We start from the raw sequence: 13752 nt of genomic DNA on the forward strand, positions 1-13752 counted from the left end.
CGCCCGTTAAATAGATCCTCGTTTACTTTATCAGATCAATTACGCAATTCAATCAAGTAACACATGAATCAATTAAAGTAGGTTTAACTTTAATGTTCAATTTACATGCATCGCTGTGTCAAATGAAAAACATTTTCACCAATTTCACCAATCAGTTTTCTTGAATTATTGTGCTAAATTTAATCTGAAATGATACTTTAGTATTTAATATGATTTTAAAATCCAAATTCATGTATGCAAAACACATCATTAAAAAAATAAGAGAAGAAAAGTAAAAGAAATTGAGTTGTATGAGGCACGGCAACATTGCGCCGCCATTAGCACCGTCAGATTTTATTTTTAAACGTGCCAGACGACAATTTTTTCAAAATATCTCAAGTCTCTAAAAAGTGAAGGAACTGAATAAATACCGAACAAATGGATAGAAAAAATTTGCTGAAAGCCGGGCGGAGAAAGTATGTGTTAAACAAGTTGTGTTAAGTTGATCAAACATGCTAAGATCCCATTTTCTTTCTTTCAGTTCATTGAATGTCAGTTCACGTTCGTTGAATGCATCATCTCGTAATTTGGCTGAATCGTCAAATTATGCCTTAGAAAATTATGGGACAGCTTTACCCGTAGCTGTAATTGAACTCATTTCCTCGGCAGAAAGTAAGTTGATAAATATGTGACCCTACTCGACCAAATTAAATTTCATGTTCGCTTTCAGGGAAAGCGGAATGCAGTGTTACACTGTCTAAAGATGGCTGGGCCTGGTTTGTGTGTGGACGGCAACTTGTCATATGGAAGTACTCCAAGGCGGCTGGTGCCAACACAGTATCAACACCTTCAAGGAAATCAATTGCTGTTTCTTCCCCAAAGTCTCATGAGTTGACCTTACCTCCAAGTGATCTAGCACACAAATCAGATCTTGTGGCGGTTTTCTGCTCAGAAGCTGACAGTGTCCCATCGTGCATTGCTGTGTCACCAGAAGGAACTGTCCGTTACTGGGATTCCATTGCTCACGAAAACTTTTTTGTTGAAATCAATGCTGATCTTCAGGTAAAATTTCAGATTAAAATTCTTATCGAACAACAAGTAATTGCAGTATTGAAATTAACAGGGTCAAGAATGTGATACTCTGAGTGAAGCTATGCCTCTGGGCTGTTTGGTAGCCACAACAACTGCCAGTGTCCTGCTGTTGACACCTCGCCTGACTGATGGCAGTCCCAACATACAGTGCCGGAATTTCAAGACACCGCAGGGACTATTAGGTTCCATTAGCCGTAGAATGTCGTCGTTGATATTTGGACCCATTTCAACACATCAGTCGATGGAGACACGGCTAGTCAAACTATTGAGCCAGAAAAAAGATAGTCACACTTTGGAAGTTCAAATCCTTTGCAGTCAAACTTTGCAGTATTGGCAGGTAAATCTACATAAAAATCTGCAAGATAACCCACTAAACTTGTTTTGTGTCTAGGTTGGTGAAACAGAGCGGCTATTATATCAGTGTGATATTGACAAATGGGCTAGGGAGTCTCTTATTGCGCACGTCTGGAGCCGAAGTGACCGCAACAGCATCCACAAATTGAGAGTCTGGATTCTTGATGCCCAAGTTTACAAAAACGACTTAATCTTGCTGATCGCCGCCTCCAATCCCAACCTGAGTTCCCAAATCCAATACGCCTTGGCCGCTCTGCCAATGCAAAGTAGCTCGCCACCTACTGGTTTTTCCTCCTTTTGTGTCCTCAAGTATGCCACAGCCATGGCTGAGCGATCAGATTCATCTTTACAGGAATCGTCCCCTCCCCAGTGTCGCTTTGTTCTCGTGGGATCGACGGCCTACTTGTACTCTGATAAATGGATCCTGTGTGTACCGTCCAACGAGCCACTAGAAGAACCCGACAAGCTTGAAGTCAAGGCTGCCAATGAACGTTTCCTAGGTGCAGGAGTCTTTAATCAGCGACCCGTTTTCTTCTCTACCCGTCACGGTGTTTTGATTTTACAACCTTCAATCGGTGGACCGAATGACAGCCAATCTTTTATTGATGAATCCATTATGGAACATTCCCAGATTATGGCCGAAAACCTTGATCCCGCCCAGGTATGTTGAAAAGTTTATCAGTGTTTTTCAAGGTGAATTACAGCATTTCATTTTACTTGCAGAATGAATCTACCTCATCAAAATTGAGATTGGCTTTCATCAATTTCTGTCGCAAAAATATTTATGAAACACAGTCGCTTCTAGAAGAATTATTTGCCTCTCCAACCAGTAAAGGCCAAATAGATTCGCTCATGGATAGAATGGTGGTTGATTTCAGTCAACAAATCATCGACGACTATCCAGCCACAGATCCTCGTTGGACAGATTCAGTTCCAGCTGGCCACGAGTCAACGTTCACCACCGTCTCCTTATTAGTCCTGCATCAGTTGGAAGATAAAGTCAAGGCTCACGACCTGTTCCTTACTTTCCTTCGGTACGTCACACTATATACTAGTCTTTATTCATTAACATTCTGTTCACGTTTTCAAAAATTATTCAGGAACATGTCAATTTGGGGCGACTTGACAGCCATTGGTGACCGTCGCGGTGCTAAATCTAGTGCATTTGTTTTGATGGAACATGCCGAGAAATTGCGTGCATCCTTGGCCCTACGAGCCCTTCATACGCCTGGTTCAACACTTATTGATGCTTCCATCCGACGGGTCCTTCAAGAAAGAGCAGTCGAACTGACAAATGACAAATTGACGCAGCAGGATCTCTTCTACCGACACATTACTGCGCTAGGAGATTTTTTTCCTTGCTTTGTGGATGTCGTCTGCGAAACTGTGGCCAACATGAGTGGCTCTCCATCCGATAAAGTTAAACCAATCAGCAACGCTACGAATTTCATAATTGCCATGACCAATGCTGCCCGCGACTACAGGGCTCGCAACATTGAGCTGCTGGAGCAATGCGAAAACAGTTTCGAAACCCTGCCCTGGATCGCCGTAATTATCTCTTATAATCCGCTCGTATTAGAAAAGTCTTGACACGTTTCTCTTTGCAGTCACCTGGACCCAGAAGCGTTCGGTCTTCCATTATTCGGCTGCTACATCTCTTAGTCGAGGAAGGAGTGGCCAATGCGGATGACGCAGGTCTCCGAAGCAATCTCTGGAGTCAGGCCGCTAATCTAACCGACATCTTACTCGACGCTCTTAAAATGTACCTGGAGAGTTGCGATGAGCACAGCCCATCTTTCGCCCAGGTGAAGCAGGAGGTCCAATCGGAGCGAAGCGCCATCTTAGAGCTATTCCTCAGAGGACGTGAATTTGAGCGGGTAGCCCTGCTGGCCGAAAAATACGTGGACTTTGGAGCCTTACTCACCGTCTGCGATGAAACCATGAACGAAAACAAGTTGAACGTTTACATAGACAAACTCGGTGAATCTGGGTTTACTGAATTCGCCTGCAAATGGTACGTGGTTGTCTAATTAATTACCTTTAAACCTTCATTTAATTGACTCCGTAATAAGGTACATGCAACGCAATCAACGCGAGAAGTTGCTACGACTCCGTCGATCTGAAGTCAGCACTTTTCTCGAGGGCCATCCTGACATTCTGTGGGTGGATCAGTCAGAAAGCGAAAACTATTTGGACGCAGCTCACACTTTGACCAATTTGGCATGTGTAGAGAAAGATCTCTATAGGTAACACATCTTAGAAATAATGTACTTCAATGTGATTGCCCAGGATTGCAAGTTTCAAAACTATTCCTCTTCTTTCCTGTCAAGTCGGAAGAGAACGCTGCTGAGCCTAGCGAAATTACATCTTGTCACTGAAGAAAAGTTGGGCCCTGATCCGGAAGTCGTTCAAGCAGAACTCGAGAACGTAGAGGCTGAACTCGCATTACTCACGCATCAGGAGCAACTTCCAGTCGTGGTTTTACAAGCTTACGACATCGACCCTAACACTATGCGTGTGTTCACCGCCTCCGAATTGATGGAGGTTTGCCATCATCAATCAAAGAAATTCTTTTTCAAAAAATGATTTTCAACCTTTATTTCTTTACATTCTAGATGTACATTTGCGACGAGAATGTTTTAGCCAACGAACTGGACTTTAAAAAGGCGCTGGATTTGTTGAATTTCCTCGAGAATCAAGAAGAAAGAGAATCTCGTCGACTTGGAATCTGGGCGCGGGCCATTCTACGAGATGCGTGGACACAGTTTGACACGGACAATGTGCTGCAGTCAATCAGCGGAACGATCTTTTTTAAGATTATTGAGTTTTCTCTTGGCACTGGTACAATTACTAAAATATTTCGAGGCTATTAGTCAGTTGGCTCCTTCATTGACGATGTGTTATTTGCGCAGGCGAAGATCTGGCCGATTTACTGCCCAACCCAGAAGAAATCCTGCGTGAGCCGCAGTTATCCGAATTGGCCGGCAATGACGTGTTCCAGTTTCTGCTGAAGGCCGTCTACGAGCACGTCAATTCTCTAATGGAAGCTACTCGCTAAATATATAAAAGATAATGATGCTTCATTTCCTCTTTGTTTATTTTTAGTTTTTCTTACGTGTCAAAAATGAGTTTGTGTGTCTCCAAGACAACACCAAGAAAAAAAGAAAAAATACAAATTCCCCATTTTCACATTGTTTGTCTTTTTTTTTTTAAACAAGGAAAACACTCGACCAGAATGTGTAAAAGTGTTGTTCAATCTTCTTGTATTTAAAGAGCTTTACGACGACGACGATTTGTGTACATCCTTTTTTAGAAGAGAGCAGATGGTTTGCCTTCCATCGGAGACGTTAGATTGCCGTGAGCTACTGGATTGGGGGAAAGGAAGAAACAAACAAGGAAATCAACATGTCTTGTGAGTCGATTGATTTGCTAAACATACCGTCGTCGGTGCTGAGACTGCAGTTGCCAAGAAGTGGCCGTAAAAGAGGACTACTGCTCTTGGAATGGCCCAAAAGGTGAGAAGTAGTAGAGTTGCTAGTGTAAGTCACTAGAGTGCTGTTTTGATTATTAGTTGTCGGATCCCAGATAAAGAAATAGTACAACGAGAGAACAGCAGCTGCTATGGAAACACTGCAAATGTATGCAACGACGGTGAAGACGCGGATGAGACTGGTGTTTCTCTCGTGTCCCCTATGGGTCTTGTGATTTTCACCTGGCATTATCACGCTGGAATAGGCCGGCTTCGACTCGAAAAGTTTGTTCAAACAATCACTACCACCCATGACTATTGATTTCAATGAAATCAATGTCAAACTTGAAGAAGAAATCCAACAGAAATGTATAGTATATCCGATTGGGACGAAAGGGTTGTCGAATCAAATAACACAGACGCGTCACAAACAAAGAAAGTGTGATAAATTGCGAATTGAAAGAAAAAAGAAGAAAACCGTTTAGAAAAGAGAACTGGGAAAATGACCGACTGGAACTAAAAGGGAAGTCTGCTCGAATGCCTTAAACCGACGCCTTTTAGTTTATTTACTTGATGGACCAAACAGGAACCGGTGGGGGGGAGCCATTTTAGAACACAACGACGCATCTTCATCAGCATCCCTACAAGCATGTTGACATGAAAGAAAGAAAAAGGGCGAAACGGAGAAGGGATAGAAAGAAAAGAAATCGTGCATAGCTCCCGCGCATGCTCTTTGGCTGCTGTTCCTTTTTTACAATCAAGTTTCTTGTCTTTTTGGTCTTTCCCTTGAGCCTCTTTAGACCGCGCTGTCGGCTCGGATTCAATACAAGGACAACCAGGGAAAAGGTCTTCATCTAAGGGCCTTAAACGTCCAAAACGGGCTTACTCTCACCCCAGCAGGATCGTTCAATCTTGTCAGAGCTTAAGACCGCGCTCACTCCTACATCAATGTCTATAAAAGTCCGTATATCAGAAAGATTGAAACACAATTTCCCTGTTAGTTCCCACACCGACTTATTAATTGCGCACTATACGAAATCATCTCCGGGCGGAGGCAGCGTGAGAGAGTTTGACGGGTCTACAACACTTCCGATTCCGGAATATAAAACAAAAAAATACATATGAAACAAAGACGTAGAAACTTAACAGTCTATTCGAGCGGGGAGGGTTTCCAAACGCATTGCACGTATTCCCACCATCACTACCGAAGCCGGCAGCAGGATCCTTGAAGCGATCAATATATATGAAACACTTTGCAGAAAAGAGAGAGAAAAAAAAACAAGATCGTGAGGCACATATTAAGTATAATTGACAACAAAGCTGAACGTGACTGGATTTGTGAAGCAACCGAATAATAATAAAAAAAATGTTTCGTGAACGCGAATTAATTTCTCGGTCGAATTCGAGTTGTGAGCCATCAGCATAATCGGAATCGAAAAGTCGCAAATGGAGTCGCCAGCTTACGTGGGTGTGGCGTTATTATCAAATTAACTTGGCCACGTCGTTGATGGAACTAATTGATTTTAAAAGACGCATCGGTAGTAGTAGACCCTCCCTTTAGGCTTGTCAATGTGTATGAACTCTGCTCTCTAGCTTGTTAATATTATAGAGACTGGCTGTAGTAACTACTTGGGAACGGCGATCAAATTGAGTGCAGATCAACATCTGAATCTTCTTGGGCTTGGGGCCCATTTCAGAGTCTACACGGAATTTTCTTGCCGACGTTGGCTCATTGGTAAAAGAGAAAATCTAATCGACTTCTGGAGATTATCGAGTTCTTTTTTTGGCAGTGATACAGGAGCAGTTGAAAGAATAAATATTTCTCTAGGGGGCGATTACCCAGTTGGCTCCTTAACTATACTGTCAGCCGGATCGTCCATTTACGTCATCGTCATCCAGCCGGCTGTCGATAATAACGCAGCTGCAGAAGGAAACCAAGGAAAAGAAGAAAATTTTCTTATTTTTGATTTTTTGTTTAAAAGGGGGGTCTGTTGGGGATGGAGATTTCATTTTGACTTAGAGTTATTTGCGCAGGCGGGAGTTTCCCTTGATTTAATACCAACTACGCCATCCAGCACAAATACCAAGCTGAGTGTGACGTCCTTCCGTTCAAGCCGGAGGTCAAAAAGGTCTTTTTCACTTCCTGCTAGTAGACATCTCTAGCTATGAGCTCGTGTCAATTCTTTTCATGTGAAAATAAAGTCGAATAAAGACCAGCTTATGCTGTCACACTTGTTCTGTTTATTAAATTTGCCTTGATATATATTATCAGTATAATTTAAGGTCTCTCCTCCGTTGCTAGAGTCAAATACTTTAAGGATAAAATAGAATATAAGAAGCGATCAATTTTTTTCATGTTTTTATATGTGGCACAATCACTGTTGAAGGAAAGAAAGCTGCGCGATGGAAGAAGGAATCAATATTGTATTGGCCGGTTAATTGGCGACCAGCGCTAATTGATTGATATTTTTCACGTTCCATTAGATGTGACGCCAAACACTTCCGCTGTTAAGTTGTTCGATGCTGCATCAAAACCAAATAAAAAGAAGAAGAAATATCCATCAATAAAAAAAAAAGAAAGATCGATAAATGTTTTTGTTGGGTCTCAATCAGCCTACGCGTGAACGAGGAAAAAAGAAGACATACCAGTTACGGTGGTATGGTCGCCAATGAGATGTCGTAAAAGGGGGCTGGCGGAGGTAGAGGAAAGAGAGTTTGGTAATTGGGAATGTGACGGTGGAGTATAGAGTGAATTGGGTTCTTGAAATGCCGCGTGATTGGAACGAGGATCCGGATCCCAGAGGAAAATGTAATAAAGCGAAAGCATTACAGCCGCTCCCGAAACGCTGCAAAAGTAGGCGATGACAGTGATTAATCGGATCAATTTTTCGTTTCGATTGCGATTGGCTGCAGCTTTATTTTCGCCATTGGCATCGGGTGGACCACCACCACCACCCGGTCTATTCGCTTCCATCTTTCGATCAGAGTAAAGTTGTCGTGCAACTAATCCGCTTCCCAAGCGGATTTCCCCCCTCACGAAACACACACACACAGTCCGTCACACACTCGCACTTCACATATAGCCTAACTGAACGGATAGCTTTCCTTTTACTCGGAAATGCTCGTCAAATGTAGTGGAAACTTTTCGGCCAGAGAGAGAGAGAGTGAGACAGTGTATGTTTTGGACACCCGACCCGGTCTGTGATGCGAGCTGAAATGGCCACGCACTTGGTTTATTTCCTTGATATTCCCGACCGAGGAGGAGCCATTCGAGGGAGCACAAAGGCGCACCTCGATAACACACACACACAGACAGAGCGACAGAGTCTTTTCAGCGCATGCTAAATCTTCTTTTGTGCTATCTGCCGATCTTTCAAAAAGAATTTCAGAATATATTGATGCCGGCACGTATACTATATATATGTATATTTTCCCAAGGAACAAGAAAAAAGAAACCAATGCAAACGTGGAAATAGTCGGCTCCTAATGGGATTTGAAACGTCAACCGGCGCCCGCAAATTCCCAATCCTATAAGGCACATTACTGGTGTTTCCCTATTCTCTCCGCCGTCTATGCGCCTAATCTAGTTAAGTAAAGGACGTGAATAGGAGCCCGGCAACAGCCAGCAGCCAGCCTAATGTTTAATTTACAAACAAATAAATATCTACAACAGGGCAGAGACCTACTTCATCGGAGCGAATGATTGCCGCCAGGATGCTTTATGGCAAATGTGTTCTTTTAAAAAAAGAAAAGACACAAACACACATATATATGGAGAAATAATATATAACCCCTTGGTTTCTTTTACTCCCACAGCTCGATCGATAAACGCACTTGACAAAACAGACATCGGGGTCGACAGATTCGATCGAGTGTCGTCCATCGACAACACGGGTCCCTGACTCTTTATTTCCAAATCACAATAGATAACATGTGTTTCGACCTAGATTCAAAGCAATATCAAGATCTGCTTAGACCCACAGCCTGTCTCTCGCGTGTATCCTATTTGTTTTCCGCATCAACGACTTTGGCGGGGACATTATTCTTTGCGAATAGCCACTAAAAGGAAATGAAACAAACAACTCTTGGCGTTGATTAAATGTCATCGGATTAAGTTTGTATCTTAACTCATTTCTCTCTCTCCAACGTTCGGCTCATTTATTGATGGTCATTCCGTTCTCTAAGGAGACCGGCGACCCTATCAAATAAAGACCAAGCGGCCTGAGTGAGTCCCAGGGCGATGGGTCTATATCGATCGTGTACTACTCATAGATGAACAGTCGAGTCAAACACGATAATCTTCAAGAGAAACACAAGACAATGCCAAAAAGAATTGGGAAGGAAAGAAAAAAGGATTTATAAGTGAAGGCTGTTGACTAAAAGTCTACAGCCAACAGCTCATTTATACTCGAGCACTAATAAAGAATGCATCGAGTTTCTTCAATCAGAATTGCTGATTTTCAACCCACACAATTTTGGTTCCGCTATGCAGGTTCAAAACTTTTCGCGTTCCCGAGTATAACAATCGTCGCGCGTTTGGGATTCTCATGCCAATCAGTCACACATTCCGCTTTATTTGATACGGCTTCCCTACGAGTCCTCAAAGTTTGTGGATGACGTCCACAACAAAAGCAATCCAATTACGTTTGGCATTGTGCCGCGTAATAATATTGACAGTCAGTTCACCGAGAGCTCCTCATAATTTACACAAAGACATCTTTTGCCAGACGTTCTTCGAAAACTGCTCTATTCTTATCAAAAAGTCGAACCATGGTTCAGCTTTTCAATGGCTGTCTTGATAAAGCTGAAAAATTCTTTAAATATCGATATTGGATATTCAAGCGATCGATAATAAAACAAAGCGTCGACTGCTTTCTTCTATTTGAAAACGATAACAAACGTTTTCTTTTTTTGAGAAGCAAGTAATTAAAAATGGAAGTTAAAAGAGAAGTTGATGACTCACAGAAAGTTGAAAATGAGCAGAGCAATCTTGAAGAAGATTGTGAGAGAAATTTACCGGCCTGGATGTTGACATCTGACGAAACTCTCACCCAGGACGAAGAGAGTGCCAAAAGTCCGCCTCCAGCCGAAGTTAAAGAGGAAACTACTGAAACAGCAGCAGCAACTTCAGTATTAATTACTTTTAGAATTTCATTTATAAAATGAATCATCATTAAAGTGCAATGTCATGATTCCCTGTAGGCTGATGGAATGTCAGAAAATAAGCGAATCCCTTGCAAATATGGAGACGGCTGTTACAGAAGAAACCCTGCTCATAAAGAAGAATTCAGTCATCCCGGGGATGATGACTACAGGGTTTTTCAAGAAGGTGAAGAGGGTGAAGAAGGTCCTCAAAATGATGACAATAAGCCAGAATGTCAATATGGAACTTCCTGCTATCGTCAAAACCCACAACACAAAAGAGACTTCAAGCACACACAACCACCACGTGTGGACACACCAGAGGACTCCCCACAAAAGAAGAAAACCCGGAGACCAGGTTTGCAATTAATATTAGCTCAATTGTTCATGAGCAAATTTCTCACTTGTTTCATTACAGCAAAAAGACCCAGACCCACAGATTCAGACTATGAATCGGAAGGCGATAAAGACTACGATCTCGAGGACTCTTTTATCGACGACACTGAAGATGAGGAAGAAAATGCAGAAGAAGATGAAGATTACGTACCTGATGTTAACGATCAAGTCGATCCAGAGCTTTTGAAAGAAGATCAGTGGGAAGCTTCACCCGAAGATGCCCCAGAAGTTTTGGAGCTTTTGAAGGAAGCCCGTGACTATTTGAGAAACAAAAATTTGCAAAAATAAGTTCACGTAATAATGCTTTTTAATTTTATATTTTTATATATACATAATGTTTCTAAAATGTCATAATCCAGAACCCTCGTATTCATTCGTAACTGAAATTGTTCTAATGATGTGCCTATCAAAAAATTTTACTGGAATAATAAAGATTTGACCTAACGTTTTATTTCTTTCGAAATAGAAGTAAATTATTTCTACTTGTCAGCAAAAACTTTCGATTCTTAAACGATTGTATAACATATCAGTTTACTCAATTAAAATTTCAAAATCCGATTTTAAAATTTTTGAGGCTAAAAATTCTATAAAACTTTAATTTGGGGGAACCAATTTCGACAAAAAGATTTGTAAAGGTGGCCAAAACGCAAGCTCAAATCAATGCTGCCTATTATTTTAAGAAATTTTTCCAGCTAAGTCAAAGAGCTCTTCAATAAAAATTTGCAATGCTTCCATCAGAGATCAATTACGTAAATTTAATCATGTGATTATTTTATCGCTGATTATTAGAGAATCGTTAATGATTTTTCTTGCAATCTTAAATGTAAATTATGAATCCACTGAATCGATCACAGCACATAAAGAAAGGCATCGATTTCCATGCACTATTAATTCTGAAAGGCAGGCAAAATTGCTTCGTCATCGCAAGTTTAATCAAGAAAGCCCAGCCACGGCTTCCCTCAATTTTGGCGGCAAATAACCCCTATGACCTGTACTGGAACAATGGGCAATAATGAAGGGTGTGAGAAGATGATCCCTCCTCTCTTGTGCAAAAAGGAGGGGATGATGGGTGGTGCAATCGGCCATTAAATTAATCAGTCAAGTGGCAAACTGCTGACTTTCAAGTAAAACTGCTCTGCTGCTGCTGCTGGCGAATTTTCTTCTGAAAGATTGCTCATCCGTGAATTTTAAAACTTGGATCTCGTGGTTCTGTTAGTTGAAATTCTCGCAAAAATGAATAAAAATCCTCAACGAAGTAAGTTTTCCTAACATTCTTTAACAGTGGGTAATCTCGTATGAAATACTTGGAAATATGTAACACTATTCATGTTCAACACACTCGATGCACGATTTGTATGAAAGAAACTGAAAATTTAATGGTTTTACCTGTTTTCGTGGCCGATCAATCCAAGCCCAAACACGTGGTCGAGCTGAGCAGTATTCAGCACAGCCACACCGCCATTAGCCTTGCACACCACACACTGCCGATAGTCGTCTACACACTGAAAACTTGAATTATCTTTTACTTAACAGCATAACTTAAAATTTTAATTTTAAATGTATTTTTTTTTTTTTTAATATTTTATTATTTTAATTCCAGGATCTCCACAACGAAGATTATCTTGCGAAGTTGTAAATTGGCTAAAACAACTGTATGCGATCAACCCGTATCCCGATCGATTTCAGATAGGCGCTATGGCTCTTCAATGCAAGATAGAATCATCGCGTGTTCAAGTATTTAATACCTTAGCACAAAATAATCCTTTGTCTATCTATAGACATTTTTTTTTTTTATCATTTCGTGCAGAACTGGTTTAGCAACCGACGAACTAGCGATAGTCGTAGAGGCACCCTTTGTCGCCAATGTCGATATTTCAAATCTCCATTGGTTTCAGAAGAACTACATCGTCTTTATCCATTCTCTCGTCATTGTGTCATCATGTTGTCGATGCCACAATTTTATTTCCCTCAAAATTTGGTTAACGTGACTGGATTGCCGATGACGACAGATCCTCCAAGACCCCCAACTGCCGAAGTGGATTATAATGGAAACAACAATCCTCAAATTGGATCAAAACATTCCATTCAAGATCCCTTCCCTGTTCAGCCATCTGAAAATCCGTTTCAAACTTCGAATTGTCATTCGCAAATACCCTACAACCAGATTACAGATTCATGCCAGCAGCAACTGCCACAACTGGAACCGATATCGCATCAGCAACATGCAAGCCCAAAGGTATTTTTGTACTCTTCTCCATTCCAGTAAATGATTACATTCTAAAACTTTATGTGATTTAAGGGACAGAATTTCCGCCAGAGGGACGAACACACGGAGTTAGACAATGCCTATGAAGTTGCTATAAACGAGATTGGATCTTATTCTAGCAATGCGACATATGACGGCCGTCAAACTTGTCCTCCCTGGGCTTGGAGCCAAAGTACCTCAATAGCTTCACATAACTGGATGCAAAATAGTGCAGCAGCAACTCTTGCTCCTATAAAGTTGGAAGGACAAGAGTTTGCGCAGCAACAATGTCCAGATTTGAACATTGAGATCTACGGCGAAGATTATTCTGGAATTGTATACCCAGATTATATGGACTTTCCAAATTTTTCCCTTCCGGTGAGCAATGTTAATTTGCAAACCTATTAAAACTATTGCTTGATGTTTTTTTACTCAGTTCGTTTATGCAAGTTTTGAAGTAATTTTAAAAACTTCGTTCTCGTTTGTTTTACAAGTGCCTTTTAAACTTTAAACCAGAAATATGTTTGTGTCCTTGCCGAAATACTTTAATGTCTTAAAACCGTTTCTTTAACATACCAAATACATGGTTGTGTACGTTCACCAGCTTTTTTCGCATTCAAATTCCTTTTAGCTGAAATCAATAGCCCTCCCCCGAGTTTTAAATAAGACGTTTCATGACAGAAAAGGAATAGGACCTACTGGCAGTTCTCCCAAAAGTAATGTTTTTATGCAAGTAACTTCCCCAAAGACGGAAACGGATCAGTGGATATATTCCGAACCATCGGAGCGGCTAAGATAGCAGACTTGACTTGACTTTTGACAGATAAATAAAATATATCGCAGAGAAGACAAGTGTACTTGTTAAACAAAATAGAGTGTTCGGTTCACCGACATCTTTTCGCTCGCACGAACAGTACTTTGCTTTACGAGTGTTTTGAGCATAGACAAAGACCACTGGTTGAAGCTCTTCATAAGAAAATTAACATGGCCAACTGTCGCCAGAATTCTTGCTACCCTTCCTCCGATTTCTCCAACCCCGTATTACTTGTCCTGCCCTCTAGTGTACGTTTTCATC

At 41.2% G+C, this 13752-nt stretch overlaps 5 protein-coding genes across 7 annotated transcripts; 3 read left to right on the forward strand and 2 right to left on the reverse strand.

Moving 5' to 3' along the window:
- Positions 1-13: 13 nt before the first annotated feature.
- LOC124198654 (nuclear pore complex protein Nup133-like) lies at positions 14-4614 on the forward strand. The gene is made up of 12 exons (XM_046594604.1): positions 14-455; positions 521-651; positions 710-1041; positions 1103-1408; positions 1463-2086; positions 2149-2459; positions 2526-2973; positions 3033-3439; positions 3498-3671; positions 3756-3969; positions 4041-4266; positions 4338-4614. The coding sequence occupies exons 1-12, from the start codon at positions 418-420 to the stop codon at positions 4481-4483; spliced, it is 3357 nt and encodes a 1118-aa protein (XP_046450560.1). The 5' UTR covers positions 14-417; the 3' UTR covers positions 4484-4614.
- Positions 4615-4645: 31 nt separating this feature from the next.
- LOC124198669 lies at positions 4646-6116 on the reverse strand. 2 transcript variants are annotated; one of them, XM_046594632.1, is made up of 2 exons: positions 4865-6116; positions 4646-4787 (listed from the first exon to the last, which is right to left on the reverse strand). In XM_046594632.1, exons 1-2 carry the CDS (start codon positions 5205-5207, stop codon positions 4735-4737), a joined length of 396 nt encoding a protein of 131 aa, XP_046450588.1. In that variant the 5' UTR covers positions 5208-6116; the 3' UTR covers positions 4646-4734. The 2 variants fall into 2 exon arrangements, with proteins under 2 accessions (XP_046450588.1, XP_046450587.1); XM_046594631.1 differs by having other exon boundaries at positions 4646-4790; positions 4865-6114.
- A 999-nt stretch (positions 6117-7115) lies between these two features.
- LOC124198670 lies at positions 7116-8259 on the reverse strand. Its single transcript, XM_046594633.1, has 2 exons — positions 7541-8259; positions 7116-7417 (listed from the first exon to the last, which is right to left on the reverse strand). The coding sequence occupies exons 1-2, from the start codon at positions 7866-7868 to the stop codon at positions 7365-7367; spliced, it is 381 nt and encodes a 126-aa protein (XP_046450589.1). The 5' UTR covers positions 7869-8259; the 3' UTR covers positions 7116-7364.
- Positions 8260-9742: 1483 nt separating this feature from the next.
- On the forward strand, positions 9743-10876 carry LOC124198666 (aprataxin and PNK-like factor). Its single transcript, XM_046594625.1, has 3 exons — positions 9743-10024; positions 10097-10394; positions 10455-10876. The coding sequence occupies exons 1-3, from the start codon at positions 9827-9829 to the stop codon at positions 10718-10720; spliced, it is 762 nt and encodes a 253-aa protein (XP_046450581.1). The 5' UTR covers positions 9743-9826; the 3' UTR covers positions 10721-10876.
- A 631-nt stretch (positions 10877-11507) lies between these two features.
- LOC124198663 lies at positions 11508-13277 on the forward strand. 2 transcript variants are annotated; one of them, XM_046594622.1, is made up of 4 exons: positions 11508-11687; positions 12033-12166; positions 12240-12668; positions 12738-13277. In XM_046594622.1, the coding sequence occupies exons 1-4, from the start codon at positions 11666-11668 to the stop codon at positions 13083-13085; spliced, it is 933 nt and encodes a 310-aa protein (XP_046450578.1). In that variant the 5' UTR covers positions 11508-11665; the 3' UTR covers positions 13086-13277. The 2 variants fall into 2 exon arrangements, with proteins under 2 accessions (XP_046450578.1, XP_046450577.1); XM_046594621.1 differs by having other exon boundaries at positions 11510-11687; positions 12732-13277.
- The last annotated feature ends 475 nt before the right edge of the window (positions 13278-13752 follow it).

Source organism: Daphnia pulex, chromosome 7 (genome assembly GCF_021134715.1).
Source record: "Daphnia pulex isolate KAP4 chromosome 7, ASM2113471v1".
Classification (NCBI taxonomy): Eukaryota; Metazoa; Arthropoda; class Branchiopoda; order Diplostraca; family Daphniidae; genus Daphnia; species Daphnia pulex.